This window comes from Antrostomus carolinensis, unplaced genomic scaffold (genome assembly GCF_000700745.2).
Source record: "Antrostomus carolinensis isolate BGI_N321 unplaced genomic scaffold, ASM70074v2 scaffold1928, whole genome shotgun sequence".
NCBI classification, from domain to species: domain Eukaryota; kingdom Metazoa; phylum Chordata; class Aves; order Caprimulgiformes; family Caprimulgidae; genus Antrostomus; species Antrostomus carolinensis.
In genome coordinates, this window is record NW_010333502.1 from 16,352 (window position 1) to 40,770 (window position 24,419).

At 43.2% G+C, this 24,419-nt stretch overlaps 1 protein-coding gene across 1 annotated transcript in view; it reads right to left on the bottom strand.

Moving 5' to 3' along the window:
* Positions 1 to 24,419, bottom strand: part of HECW1 (HECT, C2 and WW domain containing E3 ubiquitin protein ligase 1) — a 122,647-nt gene that overhangs the window by 13,330 nt on the left and 84,898 nt on the right. Inside the window, exons 7-14 of the mRNA XM_010173863.1 lie at positions 23,865 to 23,965; positions 21,234 to 22,604; positions 17,719 to 17,820; positions 12,173 to 12,323; positions 6,407 to 6,537; positions 3,926 to 4,047; positions 896 to 1,081; positions 157 to 291 (exon numbers count right to left, since the gene is read on the bottom strand). Coding sequence (XP_010172165.1) covers positions 157 to 291; positions 896 to 1,081; positions 3,926 to 4,047; positions 6,407 to 6,537; positions 12,173 to 12,323; positions 17,719 to 17,820; positions 21,234 to 22,604; positions 23,865 to 23,965 — 2,299 coding nt within the window. The remainder of the gene's footprint in view (positions 1 to 156; positions 292 to 895; positions 1,082 to 3,925; positions 4,048 to 6,406; positions 6,538 to 12,172; positions 12,324 to 17,718; positions 17,821 to 21,233; positions 22,605 to 23,864; positions 23,966 to 24,419) is intronic.

The following is a 24,419-nucleotide window of genomic DNA, read 5'->3' on the forward strand; positions in this document are numbered from 1 at the left end:
ATAAACCCTTCGTAAAGAAAAAAAAATCCCTTCTTTCCTTTGGAAGATAAAAATCCACCCAACAGTCTGTTTAGTCACATTTCAAAGGTAAGAAGTGCTTTTGATTCTACAGAAGATTGCTGTCAAAAGGAATTGTATTGATACTAGCACTGTTACCTCTCCAGCGCTGTAGCTACGAAGTCTCTGAAGATGTTGCCTGTGAGTCAGGTGATTAGGGAGACGACCATTCTGCAGCGGGATCCTGGGATCTATGAAAGTGGTAGCACGGCTGTTGTGGTCAACGAAGAAAGACTGAAACACACAGGAACAATGAGGTTTTTTTGTAAGGAGATTGCCAACACTGTGATGGTATTTGTGGGATCATAAAGTGAAAACCCCTGGTGATTGTGTGTCAGAAATACCCTGTTCAGGCACAGTCCATGAAGATATCTGCAAAGGACAGGACTTTCTTAGCCAAAGCCAGAATAACTCCTGGAAAATACCTGAAATCACATACAATGGCCATGAAGTAAACAAGACAGAAGAGAATAAAATTACCAAGGAACACAGCGTATTTTGTGGTTCCACAAGTCACTCAACAAAGCTTCACTGGAGACAGAGACACTAAGCCAAATTCTGCCATCGTGACAAATCTAAACACTGGCTTAAACTTTTGTGTTAGTCCAATGCTGCCTTGGCTATGGTGTGATATTCCACAGAAAGTTAAAGGTCACCATGATGCTTCAAAACATTTGTTCTTGAAGCTTTTTTCTGCTTCTAAAGTATCTCTGCCTGCTGCTTGTGTTGTTTTAACCAAACCTTCACCAGTTTTGAGTCAAGAAGGAAGGAACTTCTGGTGATCAAGTAGCCTGATGAGCTGTGTTAAACAAGTGATTAGTTTTGCTGACACTCTTACCTTGCCCTGCTGATCAGTTTTTATCTCCCAGCCGCGAGGAAGCTCCAGTCGGGTATCAGCAAACATGTTGATAAAATTTACCAGGTCTCTGTTGTGCTGATAGCGCTCAAAATTACGAGCATCTCTACGGATCTTCAGAATCATATGCTTCAAGCAGGTACTGTTAGTGAAGACTCGATAGGCACTCTATGAGACGGAAAACAGAAGTGAGGAAAACCAGCTCTGATGTCAAAACAACATATTTGGTTATCTCAGGGGACATATGCCCAAAGAACTGAAACAAATTCTGTTAGGAGTCAAGAACTGCTTCCAGCTCATTGTTTTAACTACTTGACATAAACACCTAGAAGAAATACAACCTGGGAAGTGAAACATCCCACACACATTATCCACAATTAGCTGGTGCTTGAACATCCTGTCTAACGCACTCCAAAAAGACAGTCAGCTGAACCACCACACACTCAAGATGCAGGTAGTTGGGCCTATTTCATGGCTTTCATTGGCCACCAGAAATACTGCTTGTGTGATTGGCGATGCCAGGGAGATGCAAAGACAGCTGTGACATGTGTTTGTGCTCCAATTCCAATCAAGATGCTTGTGATAGGATTAATGAACTTAGAGAGGACTGCAGTGCAGATGTCTGCATCTAAGCTTGCTACCTTATTCATGGTCACTTTATCACCAGAGGACAGAAACAGACACTTTTAATTGTCTATTTTTGGAAGATACGAATCATTTCCTGGAACTGAGTATTTGTTTCTGCAATGACTACAGAGCACGTCAGACAGAGATGGTTTCATGAGTCAGGTGAACGCCATGGCTCCCGCAGGTAGCTGTATCTCACAACGAGCATCAAATACACCTCTTGGAGGAACGTGCTCTGAGTTAGCGCTGAGCTGGTTGCAGAACAGGGGCCAAAGTGAACTGTATTTGTTGCCACAGTGTGCTCCATGGTACAGCACCACAAAATGTCTTTGTGGTGACAACACTTTTTCTCATCCATAGGCTACTCTTGGGACCTTTTACTTCAGGGAAAAAGCTCCTCAAGACAGGGTAGGAATCTACCAAAATCTGCAACCCTTCTGAGCAATTCACTAGAGAGAAAATGGGTGCACTGGTTCTGCTGGGCAGCCCAAAGCATGTAATTACTGGAGTAATAAAGGATCACTGGAGCTGCGAGTCCCAGCGAGCCCCAGTGGGTGCACCTGTCATCTGTCCAGAGAATCTGACCCAACTGCTTTGAATTCTTAATTTCTGTGCTATTTTAATGCATTTTAACCACTATAATGCAATATAGCATTTACAAGCATTATCTTTATTAGGTAAGGATTTATCGTGGTGGTTAGCACTGAGAAGAAAATACTCTCTGCAGCACAGGGTCCCTAATTATGGCAAGGGCTGGCAAATATTATGAAAACACAGAGATATGATCTCTGCCCTGAAGATATGACCTGGTTATAACCCAGGAAATCTTCATGGTCACAAAATGCTCAGATCCCAGCCCACTCCATGGCAGAAGTTGTATTTTGATCTAATGTGTGATCAGTGACTGTCTCAGTATCTCTTTGCTGCACTAGGGAAACAAAGATGTAATGTAGTTTTATACCTCCATGGAAATAAAATATCTGAAAAATGAGAGCCTTTCCCTTTTAATTCTCACTGCTGGATAATATTTTCCAAACCTGACTTCACTGGCATAATTAATAGCTTGAAATTTTAATGGGGGCTTGTGGTTAAAATATTACAACCATGTTAAGCCAGAAGTTATGTGGGTCATTATTTCTGCACAAGTGGAATCTGTATGACCATTTGACAGATATTTCAATAGATTCTTCTGGCTCTCATATTAGAGACAACTTTATAAGCTCAAACTGAAGGCCTCTCTCTTGCCTTTTTTTATTTCAGGAAGGAATAAAATTGGGATTCAGTCTGTTGTGAGCTGTTCCTTACACCACTATGGAATCAGCTGCTCATTTTGCGAACAACTATGCTGAATGAAACTGATACTGCTCCCAGCTATAAAGCATCATATATCACCCTGCCAATGGAAGAAATTACGTGCACTCCATAACCTAGTTCAGGTAAAGTCAGATAAGTTAATGTATCTCTTCCTTTGCAGGATTTCATGGGCAAAAATCTCTGGGAAGTGCTTGGAGATGGACAGCTGGCTTCCACCTGCACAGCACCAGAGCCAAAACTTGATGTCTGTAGCTAGCTAAAGACCTGTGCTGAGGCAACTCCTGAAGAGTTTCAATTTCAAAAAAAAAGAAAAAAAAAGGTCATCCCTACCCAGAAATTGATTATTTTCCAAATATTCAGAAGTCACACGCAGATGCTTAGCACAACTAGGTTCAAGATATGGAAAACTAGGTCTGCATCCCTACCTGCTTCCTCCTGGTTGACCTATCACTACATTTTTTCTACTCCACATCAGGTTTGCAAGAAAACATGCAGATTTATTGAATTAATGGGAAAAAAAAAAAGTTATTTGAATTTTTAAAAGTTCATTTTCATTCTTGTGTTTTCCAAAATGGCTACACTGACTAGAGTTAGTATTTCTTTCACTGCATTATACCATCTGCTTCTTGGGAGTGCAAACTGCAGGAGTTAATAATTTTTTCCGCTCTATTTCCCTGAGAAATAGGTGGTATCTGAGTAAGATTTCTCAGGAACAGGTAACAGCCTCACTCCATGCAGCAACAGATAATAGAATCAACCAAGCCAAAACCAAGGGTTCCTGCTTATTCTGGAAGGATAATATTAATGAGATTCTCTGTGCCAGAGAATTCCTTGTGCAAGGCAGAATCCTACCAAGAGTCTCCTTGGAGCAGCGTGTCCGTACTGTCCCCAGCCTGGTCTAGTGCTCAGAAAGGACAACTGAGCCCTGAGTCACACAATTCAAATTCAGGCTAAATTCAGTTTAGGGTTATCCTAGTGAAACTATCACACTGTGCATTCTCCCCAAGGCCTGGGGTGCAGCGTCTGGATTCAGAAATCGCTGGTGTGAGAGAGCAAATCATAATTACTCACATAGTTTGCATGGAGCACAGTGAAGAACTCGGGATTGGTGATGAACTTCACAGCTGGAGACTGTAGCAACAAGGTGATTTTTTGAGAATTCACAGGAGAAAGGGAACCTTCCCTCCTAACCTCTGGACAAAACAAACAAACAAAGGCAGCAAAACCTTATTAACATCGTGGTAAGCACAGTCTGTATTTAACCTATATAACCTGAATGGCTGCAAAAGTGACGCTATAAAGAGGTCACCATCCTGCTCAATGCACCCACCTTCTTTCTGTTTCCAAGACAAACCTGCTTGTGAACTGGTAGATGTTCTCCTTATGGTCAGTGCTCACCGTAGCAGGACAGGAGCTGGATGTTTTTCTGACTGTATGTTATAGAACTCTGTGTCCTGTCTACTGCTTTCTCTAAATATCAATGTGACCACAACAGTTTTTACCAGCTGATGGTTTGGTTCAATATGGTCACCCAGGTCCTAACCAGTTCCCCCTACTGTTGATTTTAGAGAGATCTGATTTCCTAATCCAGCCTGAGGGGTTCACCAGCAGAAACCATCTGGTAGCAAGACTGGGTTAAGGAAGGTCCCTGCTCAGCCACTCACATCCACGTTGGTGCTGCAAAGCATTGCCCTTTACTTGTAATTGCATTATTTTTGGCAAGTCCATGGTTTTGAGGACTTGTATGGTACAGAAAACAAAAACAGACACAAAGGAATTATTTTAAATCTGTGTCAATTCGTGAAGCACAGGAGCAGAACTGAGCGTTTGAGAATGTAACCCTGTAGAGGTGGGAACTCCCTGACCTTCTGGTCACCAGAAAAATGCTTCCTACCATGGAATTATGGCTTGAGTGTACAGTTCTGATGTTTTCAAATACAAGCCAACTTCTATTTGCAGTCCAAGGAAATTGGATGCAGACATCATCAACAGAAAAAATATAGATTCCTGTTTTTTTCTTATCAGTTATAACTTTTTTTTTTCTTCCTGCTAGACACATCATATTATTTTATCCGCTTAAAACTGCAGACTGGATTCATTGCTGGAGTTAAATTGATTTATACTGGTTTAGAATCTGGATTAATATGCCTAACTTGTACTCCTTCTAACATTTTTCATTTAAATTAAAAGGCAAATAGCAAATGTCTCATACTGCAGCTTTCTCTTACTCTGGGTTCTCCCTGTAACATCCAGTGTAGGTGAAAGGCTCCCATAAACTGCAATATAAAGGACTGCAAGGAAGCTTTGAATATCAAACTTGGTCAAAATTGATTTTCAGGCTAAAAACACCTAATGGATCAGGAAAATAAACAGTAGAAAACTGAGTATTTTTCTAAACTTGTTAAAAAAAAAAGTTCACTATTTCTCAGTGTAATTCTTCTGTTCAGCGTGAACATGAAGAAAATTCAAGCAGATACTGTGTTGGTTCTTTCCTTTTGCCAATGCTATTTACAGAGGGATGGCAAAGGGGTGGCAAGACGTCAGACTTACTTCCAGCAGACAACACAGAACACAGAGTAACACAGAGTTAGGTGGAGGTGAGCATGATCCGAAGGAAGAGAACTGGCCATTCATTTTGGTGGTGCCAGCTCTCAAAGATAGTTATTTCTGCATGTCTGCAAGTTGCATAGTGGGCAGTAATCTGTTTGCTGGTGTTTCTTACCCGAAACAAACACTTAGGCTACGGTTTCACAAATGTTTAAAGAAAATATGAGTATAATATCACCAAAAAGAGGAGAACAGCACTCTGCTCACCCCATCCTGCCCTGGGTACACGTTCTCCTGTTCTTTGTACCCACACTCATTCTTGTCATGTAATGAGCCAGATGAAAGAACCAAATCTGGCTGTAAACAATATTAAGTACAAAAAACAAGGTTATTTTTCAGGCAGATCAGTTCTCTGCTCTGGTATGGGGTGCTGTCACACCAGTTAGTGATGAGCAGGAAGGCAGCTGTGCCTCCTTCAGTGGCAGCCCACGCTGAGAGCAGCTATCACAGAACTGCGGCTTTAAAAGCCAAGTATTTCATCCTCGATACCAGGGTCACTGCAGGTGCCACCATATGTGCAAATGTGGCAGTGCAGAAGCCATGCCCAGAGAGAATAAACTGCAATGCCCCCAAATAATAAAAAATAAGAATAAAAAAATCACACTGCAGCAAAAACGAGACAGCTCTGTTTTTGCAACTATAAAGCAAATAAAAACCAGATGCCTTCTCCATTTCAATTTCAAATAGCCCTTTACTGAAGTAAAAATAATCTGTCTGTCTTCATAGCTGTTAAAAAGAACCGAAGCCCTTTGTATCTAGCTTTGTACATGTAGCTTCAGGTCTAAAACCTGTAGCTTCAAGTCTAAACCTCTTTTCTCTTAATTAGCTTTTGCAATCTGGTATAATAAAGTTCCCATCTCCCGTGGAAACACAGATTTCCCCAGAGCTGCATGCTAGCACCGAGTGGGACTGAACGTGCCACTCCGTAGCGTTTTTCCCCGGTACCTGAGCTTGGCTGGGAAGGCTCTGCCTCAGAGTCACTTCCTCCTCCGGTGGGAACTCTCTCCACCCTGTTGTTCACTACAGCATCATCTTCAGTCCGCTCTGTTGCAATAGTTCGCTGGATATTTTGGTATCTGGGTGCATTCAGAGAAAGGAACAACACGCTTTAGTTAACACAAGAGCTTTCTGGTGCTTTATACCTTAACAATCAGCACTGGTTGTGAATTATTCCAAGACTTCTATCTTCAGCATACAACAGAGCAAGAGCACACCCAACTTGTCTCCTTCAGCTGAGGTAGCTGCTCACACTTGGGCCAACTGTTATTCTGCAAATATGGCATTTTGCACTAACAGAGCTACCGAGGGTGCAAAGCAAGGAAGACTCAAAGGTCAAATGCAGACAGGTATTTACTACAGGTTGCTACTACAGAATCATAGAATCTTAGTGGATGGAAAAGACCTTTAAGGTCATCGAGTCCAACCATGAACCCAACACTACCAATTCCACCTCTAAAACACGTCCCTGAGCACCACATCTGCCCGTCTTTTAAACACCACCAGGGCAGGTGACTCCACCACCTCCCTGGGCAGCCTGTTCCAACTCTTTTTAAAACACATCTGGATGTCTGGAACCTAAAACTACTGCTGGATCACAGTTCCTCCTCTCATTTAGCCTTACGGCAGCATAACCAATCAAGTAAGGATCAATCCTGTGATGCCCCGAGTACCCTTCTGTCTTTCTTATTACAACACTGGCTGCACATGTTCAATCTTAAAAAGGTAAAGGCTATTAAGAGTGTCCACAAAATGTTTATATGATCATGTATGGCCAACAGTTGGGAACACTTCCTTCTTGGTAGGCAGTATGGAATGTAAACTAGTAGGCAGTGTGACCTCGAAGAGCTACAATCTAATTGATGTGACAGCCACAGAAAGGTACAATGGGATGTAACACGTGAGCTGAGCAAACAGCACGAGGATGCAAGTGTTCCGCCTGTTTTTAGGAATCAGTGGGACTGGGCATTTAGCTTGGGGGGTGACTGGTTACAGAACAAGGAAAAGGACACAATATAGAGATAACCAAACATCAAGTGAGGAGGGCAACAGAAGAAAATTCAGAATAAAAACCTGCAAATGTCTTAAAAAACTCTCATGTCATTTCCATACTAATCATGGAACTAATTGCCACATTAGTTGATGTCAATGAGACTGATCATGGTCTTAGAGATGAGCCCAAACCTAAATAGTTTACCAGATCAGGAACAAAGTATATACCTGGCTGTGGGAATAACCGGGGCTGTTTTGAATGAGCACTACACAAAACAAATCCTAGATAACTCGTTCACTCACACAGACAGATGAGTAAGATGAGAGATCAAGATTTCTTTGGTTCTACTGGCAAGCTATGAATATGTCTTATGTATTGAATAATATTTTATACACAGATAACGAAAACAAAAAAGAAAGCATAAGGAGAAGGAGAAAGAAAGAAGCAGAAAGAAAATAAGATAGGCTATCTTAATTATTTTAATTAGCTTTAACTCCACCCCAATATTTTTAATCCTTATTTCTGGATTGCATTTCTCTACGTATATAAAACAAGATGGCTCTCCTGCCTGCATTTAATCTGATCCAGCATTGTTTGTCTCTCATTTGCCTGACTTACACTCTTTTCTTTCTGCAGCTCAAGTTGTGCCTTACAAATTTTATTTACTTTCTCTCTCTTTATTTGTTAACGCACACTTTATTCCAAATTAGCAGTTAGTCAGGAGTTAGTTCCTCAAAGTGACATGGGATCATTAAAGACAAGCAGTTAGGGTTTGGCTTTTACATCTCTCAACAGACACTACCCCCAGTAGCTCACTGCAACCCCATCTTGGGCAGAAGTGCTGGAGATAATGAAGAAAAACAAAGTTTTAATAGATTTATGTTAAACTTTCACAGTACTATGTGTGTTCGCCAGTACTGGAAGTCATTTGAAGCTTCCTTTAGACAGGTCAGTAAACAGCATCTTTAGAAGGTTTTTTTTTTTACAGTTGGGGGTTCTGTGTTTAAGGGAACATCCTTCTTTACAAGGAAATTCTGACAGCAGGTTTCCCAACAGCGTGAATTTACTGCAGTTTTAATCCCTCTGTTTTAGACCCACATTTTAAATTTTTATTCACTTGACTGGAGGCAGTTGAGTGAACTTTCCATTCCAGTACTGGAGGGGTTTTACAACACCCACACGCAACAGAAGAGGGCGGGGAGGAAAGTAGTTCATATAATCAAAGGATATAAGCACATATATAAAAAAAAGTCCTTATAGCTTCAATTTAATTAGATGGTAGAAAATCCCTACTGGCAAACCTGAAAGAGTAACAGCAGCTGTATGCCAACAAAAGGCCACATTTTCCTTTTAGGTCTCAACACTATAAAATCATCTTATATAAATACCAGAAAATTACAAAAGAAATTGGAGAAAACATTGAAAGTGCAAAAGTTATGGGAATGCCTCTGGAAATTTCAGTTTCCTTTCAAAGTGATTTGTCGAAGAAATGGAGGTTCAGAAATACCACACTGTGGCTGTCTCAATTATTACAGTTTTAATTTCTTATGTTACTTATTACCCTTTAAATTAGCACAAAGACAAGTCTATATATACACAGGCTGCAAAGCATCTTTCCCACAGAGCTTGAACAATAAGGGCTGTTACCTGCTTTGCTAACCAGTAAGCAAGTCAGGTAATTCTGTAGAAAATGACCAAGAGTCTTTAAAATAAGAAGTATGGATGTCTCTCTGGAGTCTGCCCAACAGCTGGGTTCTGGTTTTGCATTCCCTGGATCCTCAGTGGCTACTGCAGCTAATGGGAAGCTGGGAGCACAGAAGGAAAGCAGGACTAGGCTCAATCACAGCTATGGGTTGTTTTTTTCTTTCAAGCTCAATTTCCAAAGCTTTGTGGTTTTGGCTGGGCTGGAAATACCAAGCTTCCTTGTAATATTTTGGTCTTTCCATTCCCTTCCACAAATAAAAGCAGGAAGCTGAAAAGTGAGTAGATTGGTTTAAAAAGAAAAGTCGTCAAGTTTTTTCAAACTGCTAAGTGATTCTGAGTCCAAATTTTGTTTGAGGTTAGAGCAAAAGTTCAGGCTGCTGCTAATTCTGTCAGCAAGGTCTACGTTTGCTGTTGCCTCACCTAAAGTGATTCTCAGGTGTGTTTGCTGAAGAACATCTCAAATAATGAAATCTGAAATACAACAAAACAGTATTTCTAAAATCAGTGTTTAAAACAAAGCCTGATCCTTCACAGCGCTGATAATAGCCATTTATGAAAAGTGGTTTTCCTCATGATCCTGAAATCTGGAGACATGAAATATCTGAAATGAGCTTTAGGACAACAATAACCTTAAAAATGGTAACAGCCAGGGTGAAAATACAGAAATGCCTTGCCACTGACAAACACTCAGAGATTCAGTAAGAATCTCTTTTACTAGAACCTTAGGAAATGTTCCCAAACTTGGGAACAATAGGAGACCTCTATTCAACTTCTCAAATCAGCAGGTATCTTTGGCAGAGAGCAGAATCCTCAGCTTTTTCCCCCTCTGTCCCAAGAAGCCATGACAGTTCATATTTGTTAGGCTGCAAAGTGCTCAGTCTGCAAGAGGACTCGGATAAGGAGAGGTGTGCCACTGCTGCAACCCTCTGTGCTTCTCACTTGGATACGTGAATACTAAAAATAGAGAGAATCAAAGAATGTCCATCCTATTAACTGTCGATTCCCAACCTGAACCAGTGATCATCCAGTCACAACCAAGAAAGCCAGGCACCCTACATGAAAATGTGGAAGAGTAAAGTTGGAAGCAAGGAGGTCACAAAGACAACACCTGCCCTTCAGCTTCTGCGGAGATCGCTGGTTTAATGATTCACTTGCATTAACTAACAGAATGGTAAATACCTACGCAGACCCTCTCAAACACTTAGTCCTTTCCAGGTTGTGCTGCACTTACATGAGTTCAACATCAAACCCCCCTTTTTTAGCTGATGTGTGCCCACAACAGAGCTTTCTGCGGCAGGTAACTTGCTTAAGTGGCAGCCACATAGCCTGAGCTTTGACATGGCCCAAATCCCTCTTAAAGACAAATACTAAATGGCAGAACAGTCATGTAAGTCCCTTGAAAGAATCTACATTAAACACTCACTTTCTTTAGGATTTTATTAATATTAACATAGTAACTTGACACATTCCGAAAAAGCTGTAATGAAAATAAATACTGAGCAGGTTCTTTCACCTCTGCAAGACATAACACATTATGAAATGCCATCCAAAATAATGAATTTTGGTGAAAAAAGAGAGATATTCTTCAAGAGTGTGTTGATGGTGTCAACTTATGTTGCAAAACGACCACTTTAAGAAGGCTGGTATGCTCTCCACATTAGCTTTCTAGTTGTTGTCATTCAGGGCCCAATTCTCTTTCCACACAGTAACCCCCAAACTATTCTGGACTCTGAAAAGAGCACTTTGAAACTCTGCATCCTTCTCTCAGCTGCAGACCTTTCTCTTAGCACAGAAAAAAAAAGACCAAAAAGCTTTTGTGGCATTTTGCGTGCTATGATTAGAATATAATTTCAGTTTGGCTTGTCTTTTTCTAGAAACCATATCGTTACAGTAAGCAGGGAATTACAAAAAACACAAAAACAACCTTTTCTGAAGTAAAAAGGCAGGACTTTGGACCAACTGTTTATTTTCTCTTTCCTCTTAAATTCAGTCTGAAAAACAAGCATGAGAGGGAAATGATAGACAAATCTATGTGTGGACTAGTCAAACAAAGGGAAAACGTGCAGCATGTTAAGAGGTATCTCAGCCAGCTCAGAACGAGCTGACAGATTTACAGAGCCCAGTGCAACACTAAACAGGTCTGTCTAGGTCTAGAAATGTCTACAGTCCCATTAGAGCAGCGCTCTGCCCTGCAAAAGGAGACAGACCTTTCAACAGCCCTCACGAGCTTGAGCAGAAAGGCCACGCTGATATGGCAACGCTATTTCAACAACAGCCAGTTCAGAAACCTCCGCGGTGTAGCGCCAGACACCAACCCATTGATACCCCTCTTACAGTTAGATAGCAAAACTGACTCTATCTTTTGGAAGAACACTCCCTTCTCTTCTGGGAGCAATGTAAAAAAAAAAAAAAAGACGTTTTCCAAAAGCTTCTTCTGGCTGTTTGAAACATTTTGCAATATTTTTCACTCAACAGCGCTTCTCATGTGGGCAAGTCTGGGTACTGGACACCCACAGCAGGCACATCAGCAGCACACTGGACTTGGACAAGATAAATCCTTGGGGAGCCAACACGATGCACTGGGGAAGGAAGGAAAGGGGAAGGAAGGAAGGAAAGGGGAAGGAAGGAAGGAAAGGGGAAGGAAGGAAGGAAAGGGGAAGGAAGGAAGGAAAGGGGAAGGAAGGAAGGAAAGGGGAAGGAAGGAAGGAAAGGGGAAGGAAGGAAGGAAAGGGGAAGGAAGGAAGGAAAGGGGAAGGAAGGAAGGAAAGGGGAAGGAAGGAAGGACGAAGGAAGGAAGGAAGGACGAAGGAAGGAAGGAAGGACGAAGGAAGGAAGGAAGGACGAAGGAAGGAAGGAAGGGGGAAGGAAGGAAGGAAGGGGGAAGGAAGGAAGGACGGAAGGGGGAAGGAAGGAAGGACGGAAGGGGGAAGGAAGGACGGACGGAAGGGGGAAGGAAGGAACTAACTATGGGAAAAGGGGAGCGCAGATATCAATTGAATGTCAGCGCAAGTGCTCACCGCCGGTTCAGCTGCTCCATTTGCTGGATGGAGCCGGATCTGTGGATCCCATCCGGCGTTGCTGCGGCCGTGGGGCGCTGCCACGTGGTGGTTCGGTTGACGTGATCAACGTAGAATACCCTCCCGTGGCTGTCTATGCGAGCTTCCCAATCTAGGGGGGGAAAAAAAGCAAGGGGTGATGCTGTCAGTGTGATGCCTTCCAGAAAACCCAAATGTGGGAGGTACATATACACATACATACATATACACAGACAGGGTATATACACAGCAGAGTTACTCTGCACAGAGTCGATGTGCGTGCAATATTACGTGTATATATTCAAAGTATGTGTTCAAATGTGTATATGTACTATGTGCTTGTCTGTATATCTGTATATGCAACATATGCATATACAGTTCACACACCACACATAGGCAGCCTATGGAATTCACTGCCATAGACTGTGAAAAACAAGTGACATAGTGGCTGCGTTTTCTAAAGGGCCGGATAACCTCACTGTTAGTAACACCAGCCAGCTGGCCTCACTGCAGGTCGGGGCAGCCACACAGAACCAACACTCAGTGCAACTAATATGGCAAATCCCCGGTTTTCTTTTTTTTATTACATTTCAGAACAAACATGTTTCATTTCTTTTTTATAAGGTGGCTTCGAAAGATACCAGACAGCAATTAAAGGCTCCCCTGAAATCTGATCACAGTCTGGTTGGACATACCCTTAGAAATCTCTCTGAACAGGTGAGTGTCATAAATTTATTGCTCGGATGAGTATCAACTAGAGTGAAAGTTTGCAGCATAGTATCGAGCCTTCCGTCGTTACTGTTCCCTGCTAATGTTAAGTTGTCCCACGATTGAAAACTCAGAGTTACTTGGTATATGATGGCTTGTGGAAAATGGTAATGTTGGTAAAACAAAAAAAAAGGTGTTTGGAACAGGAGAAATTCAGAATTGAGTTAGCCAGCAAAGCCATATATCACAGTGGTTGCAATGTATGGAGTAGTGACATAAATTACACTTGCTAGCTTCATATTTCTACATGATCCACCAGCTGATGACATATCCATGTAAATATATGCAGGTTCTACACACATTTATATACAAACCTCACTCACATTCACACACAGATCCACATATGGCCATTACCTCTGGGGGCAAACACTTCCTCTTATTCCCATTTCTTACTAGGATACCCTCCTTCCTGATGAGTCCATCCTTTCTTCTAGGGCTTTCTATCATCAAATTCAGGATCAGCTGGATTTCATTCTTTTTCTATTTTATCTCCTATGCTCTAAGAGCAGGATTGAAGTTGTACCTCTTCCTGCTGCATCTGGAAACCTATTCTTCAGGGCCAGTTCCCATCCCCTGAATGCTGGCCCTGGCTAGACTCAGTTCCCATACCTGGGCTGGTCCCAGCCAAGTGTAGGATGTCTTAAATCTACAGCTGGCTGCCCGTGGCATGTTAATCCCACAAACCTTAAAGAGATGGGCACTGGAAGTCCTTGGAGGAGTTTTCTCTAAGACTCCAAAACAACAAGAGCCATATGCACATGCATTATTTCTTTCAAAGCTGACTGTAAGTACCTCAAGTCCTTATAGACGCAAAACCCATAGCCACACCACAGGTACACACATAGTACCTCTCACTCTGAACATCACCATGTCATTTCAAGAAGACCCTCTCTTCCTCCTACCAGGTAAAGTTTCCCAAGGATGTTGTACTTGTTTCAAGAACAAGATCACAGCTTTGTGAAAACAATGTCTAAAACATAAGATGGTGAAAACCAGCACAGATGCACATTGAAGGAAATCAGATTGACACATAAGGCAGGCAGAAGGCCAAAGCCTTGCTGAGCACACTGTCTCTGGTGGCACGTGTACCATCTATGTGATCTCGTTTAGGTTCCTGCTCCGGCAGGTGGATTGGACTGAATGATCTTTCGAGGTCCCTTCCAATCCCTGACATTCTGTGATTCTGTGATCGTGGGTGGGGAATGGTCCTTCTGGAGCTATGTGCTATCTGCAGTTTCATCAAGGAAATAATCTTGGCCAGATCAAAGGTGACATGACATACCTTAACGTCACCAAGATCTTCAGTTTCCTTGCTCTTGTCTGGCAAAGGACAAATCCTAGCCCTCGCCCCACACTACTGCAGTATGCACGTAACAAGTTGAGAATTATAAAGGTTGATGGATAATTAGAAGCTTGTAGGCCATGCTGTAGATCCACACTCTAGACAGCCTACAGAAGACACCAACTGGTCATATTGGTGTGAAGCCTGCTGAGGGACACTCAGTAAGAATAATGCTACCCAATTACACAGTCAAACAAAGGCTTCTCATAATCCAGCCCTGTGCACTACCGGCTCTAGAAGCTATGTTGCAATGTTTCTCTAATTAAACACAACTCAGGAGTTCCTAAGCTCCTAAACATAATATTTAAAAATCTAGGAGCAACAAAACTCGTCCAGAGCTTGGAGGTCACAGTGAAAACATCACGTCAGGATCATGCAGGCTGGATTACAACTTGAGGAAGGCTCTCTCTGTTGGATGTATCAGACACCCAGCAGCAGTACGTACAGGTATGAATTACACCTATCTGTGAGCGCTGCTTTAAGGGTACACACACCTGGAACCAGGGGCTGACACTTGTGTTGGGAACTGTGTGTCACGTGGCTTTTGAGAAACCTGCAGCAGTGCTGCTCCGTGCGACAGCATTTCTCATCAGCTGAACAACCGTTCTTTGGGTCACCCAGGAAGGCTGTCGGGGGGTGGCAGGTGCTGATACTTTGGTTGTACCCAGGTGGCAGGTGCACTTTCTGCCTTCCCACCAGACAACCTCTAAGTCACACAAATCACTGAAGCTGCAGATGATACCAGGTTTGTGGACAGATGGATGGATGGATACCTGCACGGAGAGATGAACAGGCTGAGGAGGTGAACTGACAGACAGAACTCTGCTGCTGAGCTGTGCCCAAGTCCCTTCATGCTACTTCAGGGGCAGAGGTGATCTAGGCAGCAGCCAAATCTCCTCAGGGTCTTTTGTTAGTTTTTCAGGCAAAATACGACTGAGACTACAACAGAGACTAATCTCTATCTAACCTTCCCAGCAAGAGCATGCTGGAGCACAGGCTGGGGACAGGACAGCACTGGTTCTGCTCTCCAGTGATCCCCCTCCATCATATTTCACAGCAGCCTCTGAAACTGCTCTGATTTATACCAGAAGACACCACTTTTTCTGGCAGGACCATAATCCTGGTGGGACAAAGTAAATACAGTGTCTTTCCCTTTCCAAGCTCAGCCACACCTTTGGCAAAGAGCAGCTCTGAACTGGGCACATGGCTTTTTCTTGGCTTCAGTTCTCTGAAGTTTCCAGCAGCACTAGCAAGCACGCACATAATGAGGGGTGACTATTAATGCCGTCATGAGGCTGTACAAACTCTGCAAATCTTCCGTCCGTCTCGTACAGGCCTTAACGTTCAAACTGGTCATTAAGACATTCCTACATAAATAACGAATCTCTTCTACCTTACTTTCCTAAATAAAACTGTCTGAAATTAAATTTCCTCCCTGAGACCAACTGTTGTGGGGTTATAATAAAAGAAAGTTACTCAGAAAACTATTCAAAAGAGAAAAAAGACCGTCCAGAAGGTTCTCCATGACCAAAGTAAAACCAGTCAATGCTGAACTTGCAGCACTGGCAAACCATCTTCAGCTCCACTTATGGATGGAAGCTAATGCTGCATGTGAGAAGTAAGCCAGGTTTGATGATATAACTCAGGTGTAAAATACAAAGTTTCTTTATTTCATATAATAAAAAAAATATTTATCTAGGATTAGAAGAAATTAAAGGCACTGAGATAGTGATACCGAATGCGAGTAGAGGTATTTCCAGATTAAGGCTATAGCTGTCATTTTGAAATTACCTTAACATTTCACAGAGAGTTTTTGAAAACAGGCTTCCTAGCTGATATTATCCAATTCAATGTTTTTGCTCCCCAAATTAAACTTAGTACAGTCTATTTCTATTAAGATCAATATGTTTAAGCCCACAGTATCAGCCTTTATTGTAAAAATGATGCTATATGCAAATGCTAAAATAAAATCCTACATAGGGTTATCACTTCTGTCCTGTCTCATCACACGTTGCATTTCATGTCCTTAAACCCTGTTGTGAAAGCACCTTGAAAAGCAATGGGAGAAATACTTGCCTTTTGAGGATAATTATAAGAAAGAGGAAAAATGTATTAAATTGGTGATGGAAGAATACGGAATAGATTCAGAATACGTTTTGTTTACCTGGACTGGTGTCACTGTCCTGTCATTAAGTCATCTAATGGGGACTGTGCCCTATGCACAAAGTGTTGAGGTAAGAGTGGGAGGAAGAGAAATATTTGCCTGTTACAGAGGTAACCGTTCCCATTTCACCATTCACTGGCAAGCCACAGTGGGACTCTAATAAGACTTCATTGGGCTAAAGGCATTTGAATCATTCATGCTACCGTGCCGCTGACGCCAGCATCGGGGCTATTTTCAGCTGTGGGAATACTGACAGCATGGTTGGTTAATGATGAATTATTTGTCAAGGGCACCATAGGCCAAATAAGTGTGTTCCCTTCTTGGGCATTGAAGAAAACAGAGTGCTTTGTTTATATGCCTGGTTGTTTTTCTGAGGCACTGCACCTTTTAGGTTGTTCAATCATGTGCTGAAGTGGAAAGGTGATCAGCAGCAGGTTGCAGGGCATAGAGTGCGCTCTGCTGGGCACTGCATGCCAATGCAAAAAGCTGGGTAATCCAGAAATGCACAGGGGAAAGGCTACAGAGACAGCAAAACCATCTCCAGCATTGATTCGGTGGCAAAAATCCCATATTATCAGCCTGCTAATCGATCACGCCACGTAAGACCCTCTCAGTTTTATCCAAGGCAACTTCAGTCACCATTACAGTCCCTAACAAACATAAAATTCACTGATTAACAAATCCAAAGACAGTACAAGACCACTCTACACGGGAGCTGCCTTTTCCTAGCTTCTGCTGGTTTTGCTCAGACTTGGACCTGTCCATCCCAGGAGCATCCAAATTCCTGCTGGAGCTGCAAGCAGACCTGACAGACCACAGGGATTGCCATCCCAAACCATCTTTGAAGTTGTCTACGGAAAACTTGGAGACAAACACTGTAGAAAAATCAGAGTGATTTGCTGATACACCACCCAGAAAGCTTTACAGCAGGGCCGCCAGACCACCTGACAGATTCCCACTCATTCCAGTCTAAACACACTGACTGGAAACAGGGAAATACTATTCATTTCATTGAATGGCAGCTAAGGAAGAAGACAGACCAAAGCAGAGGGAGGTTATGGAGCTTGTCCAAAATAACACGACAACACTCAAAGTCAGGATCAAATAAGGGAAACAAAAGGGCATATTGCTTGGGTTCTGGAGAACGTATATACAGGACAGCCGGGGTTATTTAGAAAGACATACTGACCTCTACACTGTTTGAGTTAACAGGAAAAGCTGAAAAACGCAACAAATTAAAAAACTAAAGCTTACTTGGTGGAAGAGGCTCATCGATAGTTGGGTAGTGATGATGGTCAGGCCTCAGAGAAGGAAGCTGGCTGACTGGCTGAGAATTATGGAGTAAAGGACAATCACCTATGGACAAGATATTCAAGACATTGACAGTCATTCACTGTTTTCACAATGTGGTTCAAAAAATGTGCTACTGTAAAACAAGTGATTATTTTTTAAATAGGTTAGCCTAGTGTACTGGCAGCTCTGGTTATTCCTATTTTCAGGCACTGTTTTAATAACAACTCATATGCCAAAGAATTATTAAAATAATGCAGTCGAGGCTCTGATCTCAGGTTTGAGTCAATGCTAAACTATTATGGGCCAGATTCTGGACTCATAGACACACAAGTGTAAGCGAGAGAAGAATCAGGCTTGATCTCTGAGAAATACTGTGCATGTATAACCAAACTCAAGCTTCTGCAGAAATTGGCAGGAACGTGCAAAATCCTGGTTCCAACTTTTAATTCATCCCATCAGTGGGAACATGAGGCTAAAAGCTGCCCTGGATCTTTCTCTGCTTTTCCAAAAAATCAATGGCTCAATAACTGGACTGAAATGGCAGGATTTTGCAGTCCCTGCAAAGCAGATCATCCCCTTCAATAGGTATTTTTTCAAAATTCAAAGAGTCCATATCTCGGGTGGAAGGAGGGAGAATGAGAAAAGGACCAGAAACAGGTAGGAGACAGGTGGTAGAGAAGGAGGACAAAAGATAGTGAGACATAGTCAAGGTCCAAGATAAAGAAGGAAGACCTGAGATACAGAAGAAGGAAAGAAGAAGGAGGAGAGAAACACAGTAGACAGTGCAGAGGAAGTTTTTAAACACTAACATTGTATATACATCTATACACCCAAATATGAAATAAATGAAACCTAAGCAAATGGCCAAACCCACATTCTGCTGAAAGGAACAAGTAACTTAAGATCCAGTCAATGTTTATAGAATCCTTTAAAAAACTAAGAAGTTACAGTAGGGATAAGGAAGCATCCCTCATCTTAGGGAGAATAAGGAACCTGCAAACTTCACAGGTTCCAGAATTCAGATTCCTTCTTGCTTTGTCCTTAAAACTTAGAAACCAGGACTACTTATCCCAGACACATTTTCATATTGTGTGATAACAGCTTTTCATTATAACCTCCAGCTCCAGGTGGGCCTGTTAATACAGACACAATCCAAGTTGCATAAATATAACATTTACTTGCATCAGAAAGATGCAGCTTAGGGGGAAAAAAAAAATATTAGTGTTTCTAACATCACCAGAAAATTACATAAGGACACTTCAAAATTAAAACCCAGACCATTCAGCTAAGCCACAGTCGCTGTGTGCTGGCTGGGTTAGCTGTCTTTAATGTCACAATCTTAACAGCCTAAGAACGAACATTCTGTAAAAAACCCCAAGCATATAGCTATCAAATGTTAAAAAAACCCAAAACAAAACCAAAAAACAACCAAAAATTGTGTTTTTTCTTTAAACAACCAACGGCTGGGAGGGAGAAGCTAATTTTGTATAAAGCTGTAAAAGAAAAAATCTTACACCATCCAGAAGTGAGAAAAATGGCTTTGACAAAAACACTCGCTCCTCTGGGTGCTCTGATGGTACCGTATGGCCTGTTAAACGTCTTCGTGCAACCGCTTGTGTACAGGCGCCGCTGCTGCGTGCTCTGAACAGACAGCAGCGTTACGTAAGTTATTACTCAGTGCTCAAAGCCCCTCTCTCACAGCCTTCAAACTCTGCTGTTACTACAGGTGGAGTAGCACCGACTACCAGATGGTCTATCTAGGTTTCTTTACTTACCTCACCATAATTGACTCTCCCCTAGTCAAGATAGTTACGCCAAGCCAGCGGAAGCATGGTAGGGTCGGTCACCTGGAGTGGGTGGAGGTGACCACATCTACTGGATTTGTAACAGCTGCCAAGTCACGAAGCAACGTGCACGTTTACTGAAGCACCCCGGTGATACCAAAGGAGTGCCAAGGGCCGGGCTGCCCTCCAAGACATACTCTCAGCTAACCAAAGCAAAGTCACCCTGAGCTCTGCAGTGCCCTCCATACAGGCTCAAGGGGCACAACCTTGGAGCTGTACTGAATCCAGATGCAGAAGACACCCTCTCCCCCCACATCCCCTCTCAAAAGTACACACAGTCCAAAATAAATAAGCATCAGATCTGTAGGCATGTTCTCACACGCACACACGCTCGTAACCCCTGAGGTATACTGGCACAGAAATGCTGTCCACACACAGAGACCCTCGCCTGCAAGGAAGGAAATCGGGTTTCTGAGTACTCTGGGTACCTCTGAGAATTTAATTCTTTGGGGTAGATTCTGCTCTGCAGAGCAAATAACTGCCCAGACCCAGCTGTCTACAAAGTCTTTACACAGTCCAGCGTGTAAGGCCACCTTACACCTGTCTTTCTGCTGGGGTAGGGTCTGTGGCAGTGGAAGGTGGGGGGGAAATAAATTGGGAATGGAGAAGGAAAGGGTAGAAGGATGCTCTGGTTGAGGTTTCCAAGTGATCCTTCGATATCTTATCCTTTTAATTTGGTGTTACTTATAGTGAGAGGCAGATGACTCAGGATTTGGAAATGCAAAGACAACCTCTTAACCTCGCTGCATATTCCTTAGCTGCTGCCGAGACCTTTACTTCTTCAGCTGGAGAGAAACGATACACTAGCTGAAGAAAAGATGAGTGATCAAACCCAGCCTCCAGGTAACTTCATATGACATGAAATGAGTTACCAAAGGGAGGAACTGAACATAATGGTTTGGAGGGATTGGGGAAAACAGTACCTAAATTACACAGACAAAAAAATTACTTACTTAAGTATGTTTTATCTCTAGAGAAGGATAAAGAGGTGAGATTTTGTTCAATATACTTAAATTTTCAAAATATTTAAGAAAAGAAAAAAAATTCTCTGTTGAGTTGCCCTCTGGTCTTGTGAAATCTGAGGTAGATTTGTTTGGTACTTGGGGAACTGGAACAAACAGGACTAGAAAACTGGGTTTGTAAGAGAGAAATATTTGCATTTCTCCAGGCATGGCTACCAATCACATAGAGGAACTGGCCCAGCTCTCTAGCTGGTGTAAATCAGCATCTCTAGCCTTTGACAAGCACAACGTGGTCCTCTCACTGACTGTCAGAGACATGGCAGCACATCAGATAGGTGAAATGGAACAATCCCAGGAAATAAGGAATGAGTTGGTGGATGGGATAATGCTGATCTGCCACATAACCACAGTAGCTAATCTTGATTTTATAATGATGCAGGTATATCTCCAGGAATCTGTATATACAGATCCCCATCCGATTTATTTGGTTTTGCTGGGATTTTGAAGGACAGGCTCAATTATCCAACCCTCCCCTGATATCTGGCCCAGCTCACAGCCCCCAAATTTGTAAAAAATAAACCGTGAGCTATCTGAAACCTTAATTATCTGATGCCTGCTGTGACATCCAGATAATCAGGGTTGCTCAGCGCATCGATTCTCAGGATCTAACCTTCTCTTCTGCTGCTTGGACCTGCTATTGGGGTGTCTAGACTCTCTGTGGCTCTTTGTGGATTCCCACCATGAGCTACTAGTTCATCTGGCCACTGGGAGGAGCCATCCACTTGCTCCCTGTCCAGCTCAGGGCTCTGTACTGAATCTGGCACTGACTCAAAAGCACTGTTCTCCTCCTCCTCATCATCCTGGGAGGAAAAGACCGTGCTCTCAGAAATCTTTGCACTGTCGACGGAGGAGAAGCGGGTATGGCTGGAGAAGCGATTGTTACTGTCGTAACAGGAGGTGCTGTAGCAAGAAGTGCTGTAGCAGGAGGTACTGTAGCAGGAAGTGCTGTAGCAAGAGGGGCTGTAGCAAGAGGCATCACACGCCTCACATTCGTTGTCACCGTTGGGCCTGGAGCTCGACTCGCTCTCGCTTAGTGTCCTGGGGTGTTCCCCATCCAAGAGCCCATCATTTAAGTCAGAGAGTTGCTCATCGAAGGTCCCAGGAGGCACCACCGTGCTCTGGCTGAAGTTCTCTTCAGCCTCATTTTCCAGAGGAGGCTCTGCTGCCACCGTCTCACTTTCACTGACCATCTCCTTGTCCAACGCCTCCTTGACTGTAGACTCCTCATCGTTCTCTCCACCGTTGCCACCATCTTGCTCTTCTTCCCCATCGCTGCTCATCCGTGCCGAGGGCAGGCTGTGCAGCAGGTTGTGGATCCGTATGTAGTGCGTGCGAGGGGTCTCTGGCTCACCACAAGCTGAAGCTATCACTGTCTCCAGTTCAGACACGGGCAGGGAGCACGGCCTGTTTTTCCTCTTTGCTGTGGTCCTCAGCTGTAGCTTGTTGTCTTCCTCCTCCTGGGCTGAAGCCCCTTCTTCTTCCTGACTCTTCTCTAGGTCCTTGCCAGCATGCACATCTGCACTCACCTCATCGACATCTAACGTTTCTACGCTGGTCAAGACTCCACCATCTCCCTGAATACCAGAATTGACCTTGATATTTTCCCTAACTTCAGTCTCAGGAGGAGACACGCAAGCCAGCAGAGCCAGCTGCTCCGTGAGGTCCGTAGCACTCAAAGAAGGCAGCATTTCTCCTGGGACGGATTCCAAGGGCTCAGGAACTGGCACCGCATCAACCTCCCCATCTCCTGCTAGCTCTTCATTTAAGCTGTTCTGGTTGAGTTCCCCAGGTGGTTTGACAGCCCCTGGGCTATTGACACTGTTCACACCGTATCCATTTAGCTGTTCTGGAGCTGTACTTTCTGAGGTCACTGTGTTGATGCATGGAGGCTCACCGAGGCTTTCCTCCGTGGGGTTGTTCACAGGGCTTTCCTGGAGGTCAGCTGGCTCAGGATCTGCACTAATGGAGACCTCTTCATCATCTGTATGAGAAAGGAAAAGAAATCACTTATTCCTTTAACAAGAAGTGTTGAGTGAACCAAAAGTTTGGCTGTGGGGGCACAGGCATCCACAGCAATCTGAGAAAATTAAAGGCATAAATTACAGTGTGAAATGAGTGGGCAACTGAGCAACTATCAAGAAATGCTGCTTTTTTTTTTGGCTAGGCAGTCTTTGTACAGCAGATTTAACAATCCTGGGGCTTACCCACGGTGGTAATCTGTATGCAGCATCCAGCCTCCTTGCAACATAACCTAAAGGTAACACCTTCTTGAAACTCCTCTTTGAGCCAAACTGGCGTTGGAGGGAATATCATGGGAATGACAAGGAAGTTCTCCCTGAGGTTTTTCTTGTCATGCTGAAGCTGACAGAAGCCCACAACAGAGAACTTAAATAACTGTTTTTTCACACCCATGAATAGTGGAAACATTCTCCAAAACATCCTTTGATGTGATCCTCATCTGTACCACCCTCCTCCCAGATGCCAGACGACCTGGGCTCTTTCACACCATCCAAAGCGAAAAGACAGAAGCTGGGGTTTTCCAGCAAGGGGCAGGTCATGATTTCAACCCCTAATGCAGCTGCTGTTGGCTTGACAAAGTGCACCTGAGAGGGCAGCACTACAGAGAGGCAAAAGGTCCCTGAGCAACACTATTGAGATTTTAACATGAAAACCAAGGTTCAAACTTACACCACCAATGCCAGTGACTTCCTAGTAACTAAGAGAATGTGAACCAAAACCAAACCAAAAGGGAGGGAAGGAGGGGAACACTGCATTATTTTTTGCTTTACTTTTTATGTTTAAAATAATAAAAATGAGAAAGTTTTTAATCATCACTTTTTATCACTATTACATTCTCCATTTTTACTCATGAAGTGCTCAAATGCAGGTGACTACAAATGACAGCCCACCTAGCACTTCTCCAGGACAGGTGAGAGAGAAACAGGTCAGACTTTAGTTTTCCACTCTCTTCTCTCCCAGTGATGTGTCAGAGTATTTGAAGCACCCAAGAACAAGAGGATACAAGACACCAGTAGCTCTAAGCTAAGGGGAAACAGGGAAGAAGTTGTGACTCATGATGCATCCTGTGACGGGGGGACTTTATGCGCTTCCCCTTGCTCATGACTGCACCTAAAGTCCCAGAGCAGCCAGGAATGAATTCAGATTTCTGAGGAGAAAGAATGCAAAGCAAAAAAAAACCCCCCAAAATCTAGATAAATGATGGGTTAAGACTGAGAATTACCTGGATGGATGGAAGAAGTTATCTCAAATCGGAACTGCAGCTGGCCACTGACGTGATCGGTAGGAAGCCTGCGACCCAGAGTGTAGCTTACAACTCTGTCCCTGAAAGAAAACAAATATCGTCACAATAGACCATAACCTACCCAATGTCTGCTGTGCATAGAGAAAGCTGCTGTGTCCCACAGAAATACATCATGGTGTTCGAAGGCTATTCAACCCAGCCATGAGGGCGTGTTGACTTGCGTACGAGAGAACGAATGGCAGAGAAGGAGAGGACAATGTCTTCAATTACAATGGAACAGCTGAGTCAGTGAGTAAGACAGGCTTCTGGGATACACAAGCACGTATGGGGGGATATAGAGAACGGTGGGAATGGAGCTTCTGCAGCATGGGTATGAAAATATCGACATGGGAAGCAAACAACTCCCACTTCAGCTAGCGTAAAAGACCTCACTTTCTTGCTGCTCTGACCACATCTACCCTTCTGCAGAACCTTATGTTTCTGTACGTCCTTCCCTTCACCGTCTGCATTCAATTCACCTTTCCTGTCCTTTCT